Raw genomic sequence first — 16367 nt, forward strand, 5'->3', positions numbered from 1 at the left:
AATGACTTTTCCAATACCTTCACTTTCAATCTATGTGTGGCCTTAAAGGTGAAGTGAGTCTCTTGTAGGCAGCATATACTTGGTTCTTGTTTTGTTTAATACATTTGACCACTTTGTATTTTTTTTTTAAAAATTGTTTTAGGTTGAAGGTAGACACAATAACCTTTATTTTATTTTTATGTGGTGCTGAGGATCAAACCCAGTGCTCACATGTGCTAGGCAAGTGCTCTACTGCTTTGCCACCAACCCAGTCCACTCTGTGTCTTTTGAATAGAGAATTTAATGCATTTTACACTCAAGATAATTGATAAGAATTCACTGCTGGCATTATATGGTTACTATATAGTGATAAAAGGATAAATTCATGAAGAAAATAAAAGAATTATATATATATATATATATATATATATATATATATATGTATGTGTGTGTATATATATACATATATATATAATTCTTTTATTTTCTTCATGAATTTACCCTTTATCACTATATAGTAACCATATAATGTTAAAATGGTAAATTCATGAAGCAAATAAAAGAATTATATATATATATATATATGTATGCATGTATGTGCGGGGGTGTGTGTGTGTGTGTGTGTGTGTATACACACACACATACATACACACCTCCATTCAACATTGGCAAACCTAAATACACAAAGTAAATATTTAATAGACCCAAAGGGAGGGACAGACAATAATATAACAATAGTAAGGGACTTCAATAATTCACTTTCAACAGACAGAAATAAATTAAGAAACATTGGATTCCAACTCAGACCAAAGCTCAAGAGCAGCAGAAGACATACTCTTCTCAAACACACATGAAACATTCTCCAGGATAGACCCCATTCAGCCACAAAACAGGTCTTAAAAAAATTAAGGAGAATGAAATCATACTATGTTTTCTTATCACAATAGTGTGAAACTAGAAATCAATAATAGTGGGAAATCTGGGAAATGCAGAAAGAAAAAAAATCTAAAGGAAATAAAAAAGTACCTTGAGACAAACAACATATGAAAATGTAGAGGGTGCAACAAAAGTAGTTCTAAAAGGTAAGTTTATGGCAATTTGTGACCACTGAAGGGTAATGGAAAATAATATTCCTACAAGACAGCTCCCCAAGAAAAATGGAGGGACAGTGTGGTGTGGAGGAGAGAGGAAAGTTAGCTAAATAAGAAACCTCTCCCAGTACATCATTTCCCAGGAATAATGGACCCTGAGGGAAAAAGCAAACATTCATCCCTCCCTGGGTTCATCCCCACCATCTCCACCAAAAGCAAACATTGACCCCTTCCAAATCACAATGGGTCCTGAAGGAAGGAGGCAAATACTGAAATGCCCTTTCCCATTACAGATGAGTCCTGGAAGGAGAAAAGCAAATAGTGAAGCTCTCGGTAACAATGAGTCCCAGCGGAAGGAGTAGTGAGCTTTCCCAGTGATGAGGAGTTTCGATCTTTTTACAACTGCCTTCCTAAGTTAAACTTTTAACCTGCATAACTAGATCCCTGACTGTCCAAACTGCACACCCCCAGTCTCCAATGATTAATTCACCCTCATTGTAAACTCTAAACCCCAAACTCGTTCTGTAACCTGGGGTGGGGGCATTTCCCATACCCAGAAAATGAGCCCTCCTGTTCCTGATGGATTGATTTCACTGCAGAATAAAGGAAAGCTTGCTGATCTGAGGTTTGCTTCCTCCTGCCTCCATCACTTGTGTACTATGCGCTTACAACCACATTGAAAAAGACTGGGATTGTGGCTCGGCAGTAGATTGCTTGCCTAGCCCAGGCGGGACCTGGGTTCCATACTCAGCATCACATAAAAATAAAGGCATTGTGTTGTGTCCATCTACACCTAAAAGATAAATATTTAAAGAAAAAGACTCTCAAAAAAACCAGCCTAATGTTAAATATCAAAGAACTTGGAAAATAACAAATTAAGGGCAAAGTTAGTAGAAAACAGAAATAGTAAAGATTCCATTAAAAACAAATGAACTAGTGCAAAATCAAAAGAAGTGCTGATATTTGGAAAGACAACCTAAATCAACATTTAGCTACACTAACCACACTCAGATTTCTAAAACAGCTTTATTTAGGCACTATTGTATCTTCATTTTCTGCCGTCTTTTATTAAATGTTCAGGTATTGAAAATTTGTCCACATTTTACAGATTTAATTTCCCATTTTCTTTCTTAATAATGCAAATTCCATTCCTGCAAAGTTGTTTAATAGATGGGGGGGGGATTACATGCAGGAAATTCATGCGATATCCTCTTTGGGAACTTTACCATTGAAGACACTTCTTTCTCTGGAAGATCTGTTATCTATTCCTCATATCCTATGAAAAGAGAAAATAAGTTGACCTTTTCCAATTCTTTCTAGCAAAAGTCAACAAAAACTTACCTAATTTGAAAATATGTTAACCACAAAATATTGATAGACAATCAAAGTTTTTCTACTCTGAGATTTTATTGTTATTTTAATATTTAGGGCTCAAATGCCTGAAGGAAGTAAGTATCACCTTGGGTGTGAATTTGACAAAGAAAAAAAGGTCAAATATTTGAAGTAAACCCAAAACTTGATGTCTCCAGTGAGAAAAAAATTTGTGCATAATCAGTGAATCTCTACTTTTAGCAAATCATCTTCTGAATTTATTTTATAGGAAAGAAATGAGGATGAAAAGCAATGCTATTACTACCTCTCCTGGAAAATTGTTCCCTTTGTAAATGAGGACCATCACAGATTAATTACACACACACTATATAACATCTTATGGGTTTCATACTTTGCTTCTCCACAAGTCAGAAGTCTCCTAGTTCTGGCTTGCACTTTTAAGGCTATCATATGCAAATAGGCTGCCAATTACCTCCCAATTTGTAACTCCAAAAGATGCTGAGTCTCCCTCCACATTAAGACCATCTTTTCTTGATCTCTATGACACTGTTGTCTCATGCTTTTTCATCTTTTTCCTAATTCTTTTTGCAAGATTTTGTTTCCCTTATTAACCCTTTAATGCAGGATAGAAAATAATCTTGCCTTGTGAATTCGATGACCATTTATTCCTTATAATGGATCTAATATAACTAATGGTTCTCTATCTGTAAGCTGTTTCTACCTAAAATAAAGAAGAATACAACCCTGTGTTCTTTTCCAACCATTTCTCCTACAAATTCTCGTGGAATTTAAAGTGGAAGGGGAAAAAACCTGAAATAAAGTAAATTCTCTGTAGTCTTCTGGTTTGATTTCAACTCTGCGAAAAAGTAGCAATTGCCTGCACTTTAGCTCCTCTTCTGAAATAGCTTTCTGAAACATCTCATAATTCCATTATCACCAACACAATTTCTACATAACAAGATCTAGGAGTTGGCAATGGAGTGTGTATGTGCTCAATATTTCATCCTTGCCCTTCAAGGTTAGCTCTGCTCTTCACTCAAATTGTGGAACCTAAAATGTGGTTCCAGGCTTTTAGCATTTGCCTCTGTGATCCAGAACACCATAATAATCTAGATGTAACCTCCAACCCCCTAAAGTTATTTTTAGTGGTAATGATAAAGGACCTTATAGCACCCTTTCCTCAGTCATATTATCTAAAAATTTTTGAGGTCCATTTAAATGAACAGGTGGTGTGGGATAGGGGCACAGTTCTGACTCAAACTGGGGCTCTGGGATCTAAGCCTGAGCAGCAAAGTGGCCATAGGCTGGCCCAGAAACTGGGTGATGAGCCAAAGGAAGCCAAGAGTTGAGTCTTGAGTAAGGGACAGCCTTATAACTAAGGGAAAGATTAAAGACTTGAGTTGAAGAGTGGACACTGGGTCACCTAAGGTAATAGGTAAGATGAAGTGAATTAATTTAGGGAAAGTGTGCAAAGATTCCTTAAGGCAATGGTCGTTTTTGTTAAGTTTTCTGGGCTGAGTATGAATTGAGGAACAAAGGAAGCAATTACATCCCCAACTGAGTTGAAAAATTTTAACACTTCTCCATCAAAATTGTGATTTTTTATCAACTCTAGTGTAGCTATTGAAGTTATAAGAGTATGTCTCAGAAATGAGAACAATGAAATCTGCTGTTATGTTTCCCATTCATACTTTAATTTTGATGGTAGAATAAGTAAGGAAGGGATTTTCAACTTTCAGTTACTAGAAAGGCCCAGGACATCCCATAAAATAAATGGAAGTACTTGCCACCAACATCCCAGGTGTTTACAGGAACCGTTACTCCTCTTGAATAAATGTTGGTTCTATATCTGTTCAAAATAGTGGTGAATGTAGAATTAGGCTTATTTTCAGAATAGTTAGGGTTAAAATTATTTTATTAGATAGAGTACATTTATATAATATTTTTTCCTTGCTTTATAATATAGAATTCTCTTTTTATCTATCCACAGAAGAATTAAAGCATTTGATTATAAAAAATCAATTAAAATAAATGGAATGTCATTTAAAATATCAATAATTAGTAATAAATTTAACAATTGTTTATTTTATTTTCTGTATCCCCTTAACTAGAATGTAAACTCTGTGAAGAAAAGGATTTGATCTTTTTTAAAAAAATATTTATCTTTTAGTTATAGGTGGACACAAAATCTTTATTTTTATGTGGTGCTAAGGATCGAACCCAGTGCCTCACACATGGTAGGTGAGCGCTTTACCTCTGAGCCACAACCCCAGACCTTGATCTTTCTTTTTTATCATTACATCCTTAATGACAAAGATACTATCTAGTGCATAATGAGTATTTAACAAAGGTTTTCAGAAGGAATAGATGAGAATCAAGGAGGCACCAAGTTTGTGGGCAAATATTTATATTCCCTTAACATTTAGAACTTTTAAACGTGCTTTAGGGTTTATAATTATATGGCTGAAAACAAGAATATTATATCAAATCAGCAATCAATATTTTGATGCTTCATTGGTCATTTAAGGGTATTATTTAAAAGAAAGACTGATGTTTCTACAAGGAATTTAAAAAAAAAATTTTTTTTTTTTGCACCGCTAAGGATAGACCTCAGCACCTTGCATGTGGTAGGCAATACTCTACCACTGAATTGCATACCCAGCAGACTGATGCTTCCAGAAGCCAACCAAGATCTTTGGATTTTAAAGTACAATAAATCTTTAAAAAATTTTTTTTGTTCTAATTAGTTATAATGACAGCTTAAGGCACTTCAATTCATAGTACACAAATGGAACACGATTTTCCACTTCTCTGGTTGTACAATAAATCCTTAATAGGATAAATTCTTCTAGCAGAATACAGTTTCCACCTAATTAACAAGGCCTAGAATATCTATAGTACAAAATCAAACAGAAGAGATGGTATGAGAATAACTAAGTTAAACAAAAACTAAGTGCAATTGTTGAATCGTATTTGCAGAGAGGATTCATGTTTTTTTCTTCTGAATTGTAGATTAAAGAATCTTCCCTGTAATTTTAGCTGCTCAGACGCTGAGGTGGGAGGATCACAAGTTCAAGGCTAGTGTCAGCGATTTAGGGAAAATACGTCTCAAAATAAAAAATAAAAAGGACTGGGGCTCTCCCATCTGGGGCCTAAGTCGCAGCGACAAGGCTAAACGCATCAAGAAGGTCGTAATTATTAGTAAATATGGGACCCGATACGGTGCCTCCCTCCGGAAAATGGTTAAGAAATTTGAAATCAGCTAGCACGCCAAGTACACCGGCTCCTTCTGTGTCTAAACCAAGATGAAAGAGACCGACTGTGGGGATCTGGCAGTGCTGATCCTGCATTGAAAACAGTGGCTGGTGATGCCTGGACCTACAACACCACTTCCGCTCTCACAGTCAAATCTGCAATCAGAAGGCTGAAGGAATTGAAAAACTAGAAGAAGTTCTACCATTTGAGACATCCCTAGCCTATAATAAATGGGCTAATTTACATAAAAATAACAAAAGGACTGGGAACATAGCTCAGTGCTAGAGCGCCCCTGGGTTCAATCCCTAGTACTGCAAAACAAACAACCTCTCCCCAAGCTTTGCTGATGGCTCTTTGCTCAACACCCTACTCTTAGGGCTAAAATTTGCCGCTTTATGCATAAATACAAAAGAAAGTGATTACACAAGAAGTCAGGATCTTGGAAGGAAAATATAAAAAATAAAAGTAAACAAAAAGCAGCCTCTTGCCACAATGTAATGTGTTCAAGAGCTCTTTCTTTCCCTACCTTTCTTTGTTATTTTTTTTAGAGGTAAAGAATAAGGAGGCGCGGGTGGGGTGTAGAATAAGGAATATCTTCTATCTTATCCTATCTTGTCCTTATATGTTCACAAGGAAAGAACAGAAGATCTTGAAGCTAGAGAAATACAAATTTATAGACGAAAATGGAGGTCTTAAACAAGCAGAATATTTAGGCAGTCCTTATATTTTTTCCTAAGCCTGTTAGTGGACACCTATTTTATCTTTGGTTCTATCTATCTTATCTATGGATCCTTCTTATAAAAGATATATGATCTGAATAAAGAAAATAAGACCGTATTGAGCATTAGGAGGGAAAAAAAACCCAAATTTATAGGCAGATATGAACTACAGAATTATTTTCCAAACCTTTGGCAAACTCCCTTTGAAACAAAATTACATGATAAGGTACCATAGGAAAAGAAAAAAAAATACTAAAATGAGGATGATAAGAGAACCTAAAAGTTTTCCTAAATCAGTAGAATAATCAATAGAATTCTACTAATTTTTGTACATTAGAACCCGATGTCAGAGGACTTTCAGAAGAATGCCCATTGGAAGAAAATGAAAACATTTTATTAAGTACAAGACAAATGGTTAAAGTGGTAGCAATAAACATACATGGATTTTTAACAAGAAATAATTAAAATAGTTATACACTGTAGAAAATTCAGAAATTATATTGAAAAGTCATAGTGTACGCATGAAGCAAGCTGAAATGCAGCATGATCTTGAGAAATGGAGAATAAGAAAAGAGAATCCACTTGGTCTTGACACCTTGAAGCAATGCAAACTAGTAGTATAGCATTGTGTTTCCTACTTCCACTTTGGTTCCTTAGTGAACAATATTTAAACCATTATAATATGTTTTAGTCTCTTAAGTAGTTTTAAAAATTTATGCTCAAACCATAGAGTAAGCACTTCAAGATAATTATAGCCCAGGACACAACATAAATATTACACATTTGACAGGGTAAATTAATGAGAAAGTTTACAGGATTTAAGAGATAGAAGGAAGGATGAATGTAAGAAAATACAGGGAATCAAATTGTCTTATTTTAAAAATAATGGGAGAAGTACTGAGATATAAAAATAGAGGTTAAATGGATTATTCAAAGTCCACAAGATAGCCAGCAGAAGAAATATTAGTAATCTTAAGGTCTAATAAGCACAAACAATGACAAATAATAATTTTAAATCCCCAAATAAAAAGATGATATTATCTACTAACAACAAAATAAGAAAAAATACATTGATAGTGAAAGATAAAATCTTCAACTTTCATGATGATTCAACTTTCATGACTTTACATGAATAGCATGTAAAGTCAGTAAGTCATGAAAAACCTGTAATACCAGCAGCTCGGGAGGCTGAGGCAGGAGGATCGCGAGTTCAAAGCCATCCTCAGGTATTTAGCAAGCCCTGACTAACTTCGTGAGACCCTGTCTCTAAATGAACTTTTAAAAAGGGTGGTGATCTGGTTCAGTGGTTGAGTGCCCCTGGGTTCAATTCCTGGTACTAAAAAAAAAAAAAAGGGCTGGGGTTGTGGCTCCAGCGGTAGAGTACTGCCTAGCACCTGTGAGGCCCTGGGTTCTATCCTCAGCACCACATAAAAATAATAAATAAAATAAAAGGTATTGTGTCCAACTATTAAAAAAATAAAATATTTTTTAAAAAAAGAAGTCATGAAAAGAAGATATAACCATCTAATTCAAATAAGAGGAAGTAACCAGCAAAAGAAGTACAAAGTACGTTCTATGTAACATTTCAAAAGTTTGACAGTACAAATATGATTTAAAGATGTTTTGATGATTGACATTTGTAACTAAGAGGATAATATCTGGAAAGAAGGTGTTGGAAATAGGAAAATTAATTATTTTTTCTTTTCAAGCTATAATTTCTGTACTTTTTAACTTATCCTTACCATGTGGATATATTATTTTATGACATAAAAACATAAAACATTTCCTAATAATGAGCTTAGCATTCTCTTCACTGATAGTATTCCAAAGTGTTATGCTATAATTTCATTATAACTATTATATTATAATAGTGTTATTGGACTCAATAATATCCTCGTTCCAGGACTTGCTTATAAGAAACTCTTAGAATACTGAAACAACATAAGAATACAAGGATAAAATAAACATACTCATGCATGAAATGGTAATAGGCACAGCAATACCACAGAAAAGCTATCAATAATATTCCTGTGAGTATCAGCATCACGATTCCAAACAGATCAACTGAAACATATGAACAGAAATATATTTTAATAATAGAAAATATTTCTTACATCTTCATCCTATTATCATTTGTAATGTGATTATCAGATACACATTACAAATCATTATTGGAAATAATGATAAAATAACATGTATCACAAATTCCAATGAAAGTGCATTTAATACAATAATCACCAACATCTAAAAATAATCTGGGTGCTAAAAGGAGGTAACCTTTAAATCTTCTCTATTTTGGTAAATGATTAAGGCTCTCATTTATTTTTCTCCATTATTTTTTCTTGAATTACATTTTTGGTACTTTCTCAATAGATAAGATAGCAGATCTTTCAGATTACTAACTCTGTAAGGATGCACATAGATAGACATCATGATGTGGTTTTTTGTTTGATTCATTATCAAAAACTCAGCCCAGGCTTGCTAAGAAAGAAGATTTCTAACTCTCACAAACTTTTTATTCCCCTCTACTATGCAGCTTATTGTACTGGTATATTGTAAAATGAAACTAGGAGGGAAAAAATATGAAATTGGAGACTTGAGTTTCTATTCATACTAAATACCTACTAAATGCTTCTTCATAAACTGCAAACACCTGTGCTTTACATATACCTGATAGTACCTGAAGCCACTGGAGACTTGAGGGCAAAATTGTATCTTTTCACTTCAATTAAGAAAAAAGAGATAGCTGGTTGTTCTGGATGGGTTCTCTCATATAGTTGGGGTTTCAGGTGGAAAGTCTTTTGTTTCAAATTTTTGGAAAGCTTAAAGATATAGGTATATTTTCCTACCTTGATACATTCTATATAACATCTCAAAAGTTTGACAGTACAAATATGACTTAAAGATGTTTTGATGATTGACATTTGCGAAGTCTTAGGGAGTCCTGGTTCTGAAGGGCATTTCTCAATATAGACTACACTCACTAAGGAAATATGTTATAATAGTGCTATTGAGCTCAATGATATCCTAGTTCCAGAACTCGCTTATAAGAAACTCTTGGAATACAAAAACAACATAAGAATACAAACCTCCCTTAACTAGATTATGAATATCATACCTCAGAAATTTTTAAAAATAAATTTAAAGTATTTAACAAGTCAGATGGCAAGACATCCACCAGTTGGAATGGTGGCTCATAATCTGAATCTATACTGGCTGGAAACAACCAATAAGCATGTATGGGGTCTAGGGAGCACTGATGTACATCCCTGGATTTGCTGTTTTAATAAAGTAAATAGGATAGTTTTAAATGCTTCAAATTAGCAAATCACTACTACTTGCAAGTTGGTGGAATAAAGTACATATAAATTTAAATAAGGAAAACTCACCTTTACAGTTTGACCAAAATATAGAATTGAATGGACACCCAGCAAATGGAAAACAAAATTTTTTGCAAACCTTTTCTTCATTGCACCAAATACACTGTATTTAGAAAGAAAATAATAATAATCAAAGCAGTGTCCACATATGATAATCCAATCACAGTAAGTTTTCACTACTAGTTCAGTAAATATTCAATAAATAACAGCCATCATCATCGTCATGATTTATTATTTGTAGTACATGTTATTGGTGGCCTTCCCATGTCTTCTTTACCAGGCCCAAGCACTCAAACCTCAGCAGCAATAAATTTTGTCTGCGATTGACTCACAAATTTCCCTGCTCTTGATTGACTCCCCTTGGTAGATGAGGATCACCTTGCTCTTGAGATTATCCTCACCCTGGACCAGTAACTGACTGGTATGGGGTTCAAAACCATAAGCATCCTTGCCTAAGTCAGGGACAATTCTGCTATGTGATTTTTTTTTAAGTTGTAAATGGACACAATATCCTTATTTATTTATTTTTATGTGGTGTTGAGGATTGAACCCAGTGCCTCACACCTGAGGGGCAGGTGCTCTACCACTGAGCTATAGCTCCAGCCCCTGATTTTTTTTCTTTTTCCTCAAGAGCTGTCCATGATTCAGGGCAAATGTGGGCTTTAGCTGAGACCCTGTATTTTCTTGGCTCTCGTCCCTTGTTTTCCTGAATCCTTCATATCTTCATGGGATTTTGCTAACGAACAGCCACTGAAAAATCGCATGGATCTGGATCCCTTTCTCAGACTCTGCATTTAAACCCAAGATACTATGTCACAAAGCAGTAACAAGGGCTGCATTAGATAGTTTTTAAAATGTCTCCAATACTCTCCTATTCCCCTTGTCTGCAGAAACCACTCTTTCCTCTGGGGAATCTTTCTCTGTTACCATGGCCCTGGTGGTGTTATCAATTAGGCTTATCTCACCTCCCTCTGCCTTCTGCTCATTGGTGGTCAAGTAGTCATGTGTAAATAAGAAAGCTGAAGTCCCTTGCTGAAGTAAATGAAAAAAAGGCACAATGGTGAAAACTATTATTAGAAACTATTATAAGAAAGAATTAAAAAAAAAAGAAAAAAAAGGACAGAGTGGTAAAAATGGCTGTCACATAGGAACTACCATGTGACAGGTATTGTTCTGTCTTTCACGCATTCTCACTCCATCCTTTTGAAAACTTTGTGTGCTAGATACCATTATGTCTACTCTATAAATGAGGACAATAAGGCACATAGCAACTACATGACTTATACAATATGGTCACAGGGCTAGTAAACAGGAGAGTTTGTATTGGAAGCTAAGCAGCCTGGCTCTGTGCTGGTAACCAATTCTGTAAGAGTGGTTCCAAGGCCCTTCCAATCACCTCTTGCTATACATCCTAAAACCAAGAAAGGTAATGATTCACCCAATGTAAAGAACTACCCCAGAGACACTGCTTGAGAACAAGAGATGGCTAAGTTTTTTTGTTTGTTTGTTTTTTCAATGTTGGCCAAGATCAAATCTTGGACGGAAGCCACTAAGGCTGAATGGGTCCTGTATTCTTAGACTGTCGCTTAAAGACTGAAACTGCAAAGATAAGACCTAGATTCAAGGACTATCCATTTTTTTTTATTTTTTAGTTGTAGTTGGACACAATACCTTTATTTTATTCATATATTTTTATGTGGTGCTGAGGATCGAACCCAGGGTCTCGCATATGAAAGGCGAGTGCTTTACCGCTGAGCCACAACCCCAGCCCTCAAGGACTATCTTATAGAGAGACTTCTAGTCTTGGTTGTTAGTTCTCAGAGTTTTGAAAAATCAAGCCCATTCCATCTAGCAGAGTTTTAAGGAAGATAAATTTCCAGAATAAACTTGAACCCAGCAGAGAGGAATATGTGGTAACTCAATTGCTGAGCTGATTCCCAGGCTCCAGTAACCTAGTCCACAGCAGGGAAGCTCTGGTAGCGGCACAGTGCTCAGAGAAGACTTTCTTTCCTATACTTCTCTCTACTGGGTCCCTGAAAACACTGGAAAAGGAAAAGGGAGCTGTTTCAGTAGACCAAGCATGGGGCAGACTGACTGGTGACCAACCAACTCACTTCTCAGCCAGGGAAACTCAACAGAGTATATTATAGACTCAATATGATATAGGACCACTGACTACTATGGTATCTTCTAAATGAGAGGTTTTACTGTTGCTATCCTGCTTTCTCTTTTCTATTGAATATTGGGTCTTTGGGAGTTGATTTAATTGATTCTGACTCAAAGGAACAAAGCCTAAGGATCCATATTCAAGCATAATTCAAGAGTAACACATCTCTCTGAGATTCCAGACTTAGACCTTGACAGTGATTTGAGGTCAGTCCAATTTTAGTTGAGACTTAGTGGCATTAATTTTCTAGGAGCACTTTTCAAAATATGGGAATGACGAAAATAAAATACTCATGTTCTGACCGGGAAAAGGGTGAAATACCATAGATTGAAGTAGTTTTATTCCTTTTCTTTTTAAATATTCTCTGTTTTGCATTCCTATTCTCCTTTTTCTGATAATCATACCCTTATCCTTTGTGAAACTCTTTCCCTAATTCTGTATGATCCTGCAGCTAGCTGTCAGTCATCTTTGCCTTTCCCATTTCCTACTATTAGAGTGGTCATTTGACCAGGCACTCAAGAGTAGCATAGACTTTGGCCCAGTAGCTAGTGCTGGACTGAACATAGGTCCAAATATGGCCAATTATATTCTTGTTCAGAGTTATGTACAGACACTGGGAGATATTTGCTGGCAACCAGCCTCTTCTACAGCTGTATGGAGAATGCCCATTTACTGTGGGAGAAAATGAGGTCAATACACAGGAGAGAGGAAAGGAAAGAGAAATGCAAATAATATCCTTTGAGATTCAACTGAACATGAAATAAGGCTACCCAATTTTTTGGGCCAGTGAATTCCCCTTTTGATTAAATTAGTTTGCATTGGCTTCTCCCACTTACCACAACAAAAATGTGATACCTTAACTATCTTGACTAAGTCTAAAATGTCCTAAAAAATGACAACTTCATACTCATTGTCCAGAGGAAAATTATAACATATTCAACATCCTGAGACTGGTAATGTATAATTTAGGACAAATTACAAGGATCTTTTTCTTGTAGGTAACGAAGAAGACCCATATAAAGAGTTCTTACCAACCTCCCATCTCTTATTAGTGTAACAACTGAGAAGCCAGCTGAAAGGCTTTAGGGTAATTATTATAATTGCCCTTTAGGAAAATTAGAGTACCCAATTTAGGGTAGAAGTCTGTTTTAGTAAGCTTATATGGACATTGAAATCTCTATTTAATGAAGAAATATCACTGAAATGAAAAAATTGCAAACGGGGAAGGTACACAATTATGTTTAGTAGTTTGTTAACATTGTATAAAATGGCTTAATATTATATTGGCAAAGAAATAGAAAATGAGTATTATTATGCAAAGGGGGATTTGAAAACAGTGGACACTGAACACAAAAAAGAGCATTTACAGGATATATATTGGTAAATGTTAGATGCAGAAGAGATTACAGGTGTACAAAGCACTGTTTTTGTTTTCTGGAGGGTCAATTTAATGGGTAGGTAAAATATGTACACTTTACAAAATTACATACATTTCTAAGTGAAAGAATATTCTCTCAAAGTGTTGGAACATGTACAAAATGTAATAGGAATTAAGAGGAGAGCTCACTTTCAGCTGGAGTGACTACACAAGGTTTCTTTCAAAGAATAAGGAGAGGTTGGCCTAAGTCTTGAGGAGTGGGTCAAATGTGTACAGAAAAGGAGGGACTTGAATACAGAAGATATGACAGCATAAAAGTCTTGCCACATGGCAAGAGGGAAAGTCTGCTATGGTGGAGTTGTATAGAATAATTTGGAAGGATCATCTTCTCTTGGATTGTGATGGGTCCTGAATATTAGAATAAAGAGCATTTCATCTTAACAACTGAATTATTTGCAGCTAAAGGTGAACATGAAAGAGCATTAAATGACAACAATAAACCAAAAGGGCCTGGAGGGATGAGCAGTAGTGGGATAGGGGTGTGGGAAGTCCAGCAATCAGCTGAAAGAAAAGAATGGACCACAGATGTTTTAAAGAAGACAATGGAGCTAGAGATTTCTAAAATTATTATATGGGTATGGAGAATGGACCAGTAATAAAGAAATATGGGAAATGAGCATATTTGTGGGAAACAAAATCATAAATCTAGCTTTAGATACCTTGAGCTTGAGGTGATAAAAGAAATTATCCAAGAATAATTGTTGATCAAGCAATGTAATCATGACTACCAGGAGCTGTTAGATCTAAGAACATGAATTTGGGGTTTCTTGATACTTACATAATCATGGAAGCCATGACCGGTTGGGATAGCACAGGGATGAGGACACAGTACTAGGATGTGCTCTCGGGTAGGAATACAAATAAGAAGGATTGGCAAGGGAAACAGTGTCCAGGTAAGAAGTAGGGCAGTGCATAAAGTGAAAATCACCAGGGAAGGAGCAAGTTTCCAGAATGATGAGTGCCTAACTAGAAAGATTAGGGTTATAGAGAGTTTTTTGGTAACCTTTAAAACAGTTTGCTAAATATTCAATCACATTGCATGACAAGCAGTGGTAGAATAAATACTATAGCTATTAAAAAAAAAAGTGGGATTTTTTAATGTGTGTGTGTCCCCCACCACCACCACCACAGTTTGTCAGAACTCCGAAAGAAAGACATTGCAGAGACTGGATTTAGACTGGATTTGTCAGAGAGGCAACAAGAAAATGAGAAAGGCTTTGAGTTTGTGAATGTGCATGTTTCTGAGTGGAATGCTTGCATAGAGGCAAAGACTAAGAGATTAGCCTTGGGAATGAAAATAGGTTTCTTAAAGGGAAAGAGTAAGAGAAAAGACATTGAGACCCTCATTGTTATACAAAATTACATATAAGAGGTTATGAGGGGAATGGGATAACAAACATGGAGGGAAATGAATTACAGTAGATGGGGTAGAGAGAGAAGATGGGAGGGGAGGGGAGGGGGGATAGTAGAGGATAGGAAAGGTAGCAGAATACAACAGTCACTAATATGGCAGTATGTAAAAATGTGATGTGTAACCGACGTGATTCTGCAATCTGTATTTGGGGTAAAAATGGGAGTTCATAACCCACTTGATTCTAATGTATGAAATATGATTTGTCAAGAGCTTTGTAATGTTGTGAACATCCAATAAAAAAAAAGACATTGAGTTGGTGAAAATAATAATAATAATAATAGAACCTGAGCCTGACAAATGGCCTTAACGTTCTCAAGGAAAATCAAACTTCAGAAGAAGTGTCATACCAAGATTAAGGAAAGGTGTTGAAGGTGTTGGGAATGGTGCCATGGAAAATAATCCTTGAGACTGGTTCCCACCCCATCCACTGAGGGACTTTTGACAGGTGATACCCACATACACACTGGCATATCCAGATTTGAATCCATAGCCCTATTCACCTTCCCCTACTCCATGTCCTAACTATCACAAGCATTTGTGCCTATGTACACACACTTTTTCAGAAAAATAGATAACAAAATGGGTATCGTTGTTGGGTAGGAGTTGTGGCATTTATATTTTACAAACATATAAGTAATAGTCATTTTATTTGAACTATTAAATAGATAAGGTAGACTGTGGGAGATTCACAAGTCCATTAGGTTTGTTGTAACTTCACACCTTTCTGTCCTAATAATCCATATCAGGATGCAATAAGTAGAAAGATTTGATTATGAAGAAAGCCTAGGATCTACTCTTATTTTTAAAGTCAGTTGCAAAACTCAGTCATATAACTCTCATTAGCAAAAAAATAAAGATTATTTATGACCGTCTCACCATTGTAACATCACAATTAAGAACTATTAAAAGGATTTCACAGTGATGCATAACAACTCTAAATAGCAATGAGGATCCAAGTAAAGCAGTGTTTAGCCTGTTTTAGTCAGTATGGCTTTAGAAATTTTATTAATAATGGAGAAGAATATATCAACAAAAATTTTCTTTTCACATGGTGTATTTATGACTAATGTGTTGTGAGATAGGGTTATGAATGAGTTGCTTTTTTGTGGATTTGGTTTTGGTAAGAATATATTCTCTTAAGAAGGTCTGCCTACACTTTTTAAGTTCAAGGAAAAGTTTTAGATTGGATCCAGTTAATATTCTCTTACAGCTAAGAAAGATAAGCATATAATTTATCATTCTAAGTAGAATACTTTGGGAAACTAGCAGTGTGTATAAATAATTTCTCTGGGTCAATGAAGCAAAAGACATAAAGTAGGACAGTCCCAGACATATCACAACATCTGTTCATCCTTTTTTTAGTCCAAGAAGAACTCAAGTATTCTTGGTTGCTTCATGAATTACCATCTATAAATCCTGGCACTCTCTCTGGGAGTTTGGGGGGTGGCAAGAGCTGTCAGTGAAAGCCTGTGTCCTTCCAAATTGGGGGAGGACAGGGAATCTTTTTCAAAAGATGATACCCTAATTCTATGTTGACTATGGGAATTATCCTTCAGTTAATTTCTATGAGGGACTGGTAATATTTTAAAAAC

At 35.5% G+C, this 16367-nt stretch overlaps 1 protein-coding gene and 1 pseudogene across 2 annotated transcripts in view; one reads left to right on the forward strand and one right to left on the reverse strand.

The window, feature by feature from the left end:
* PTTG1IP2 (PTTG1IP family member 2) overlaps positions 1–16367 on the reverse strand; it is a gene marked incomplete at both ends in the record, with an annotated part of 51811 nt that overhangs the window by 20418 nt on the left and 15026 nt on the right. The window contains 3 exons of the mRNA XM_081283310.1: positions 4146–4251; positions 8347–8440; positions 9766–9859. Of these exons, the coding sequence (XP_081139436.1) occupies positions 4146–4251; positions 8347–8440; positions 9766–9859 (294 nt within the window). The remainder of the gene's footprint in view (positions 1–4145; positions 4252–8346; positions 8441–9765; positions 9860–16367) is intronic.
* LOC308645313 (large ribosomal subunit protein eL43-like) lies at positions 4736–5847 on the forward strand (annotated as a pseudogene). The gene is made up of 2 exons: positions 4736–4739; positions 5442–5847. The product of its transcript is annotated as a large ribosomal subunit protein eL43-like (transcript).

This window comes from Spermophilus citellus (genome assembly GCF_964194105.1).
Source record: "Spermophilus citellus genome assembly, chromosome: 3".
In the NCBI taxonomy this organism is placed as follows: Eukaryota; Metazoa; Chordata; class Mammalia; order Rodentia; family Sciuridae; genus Spermophilus; species Spermophilus citellus.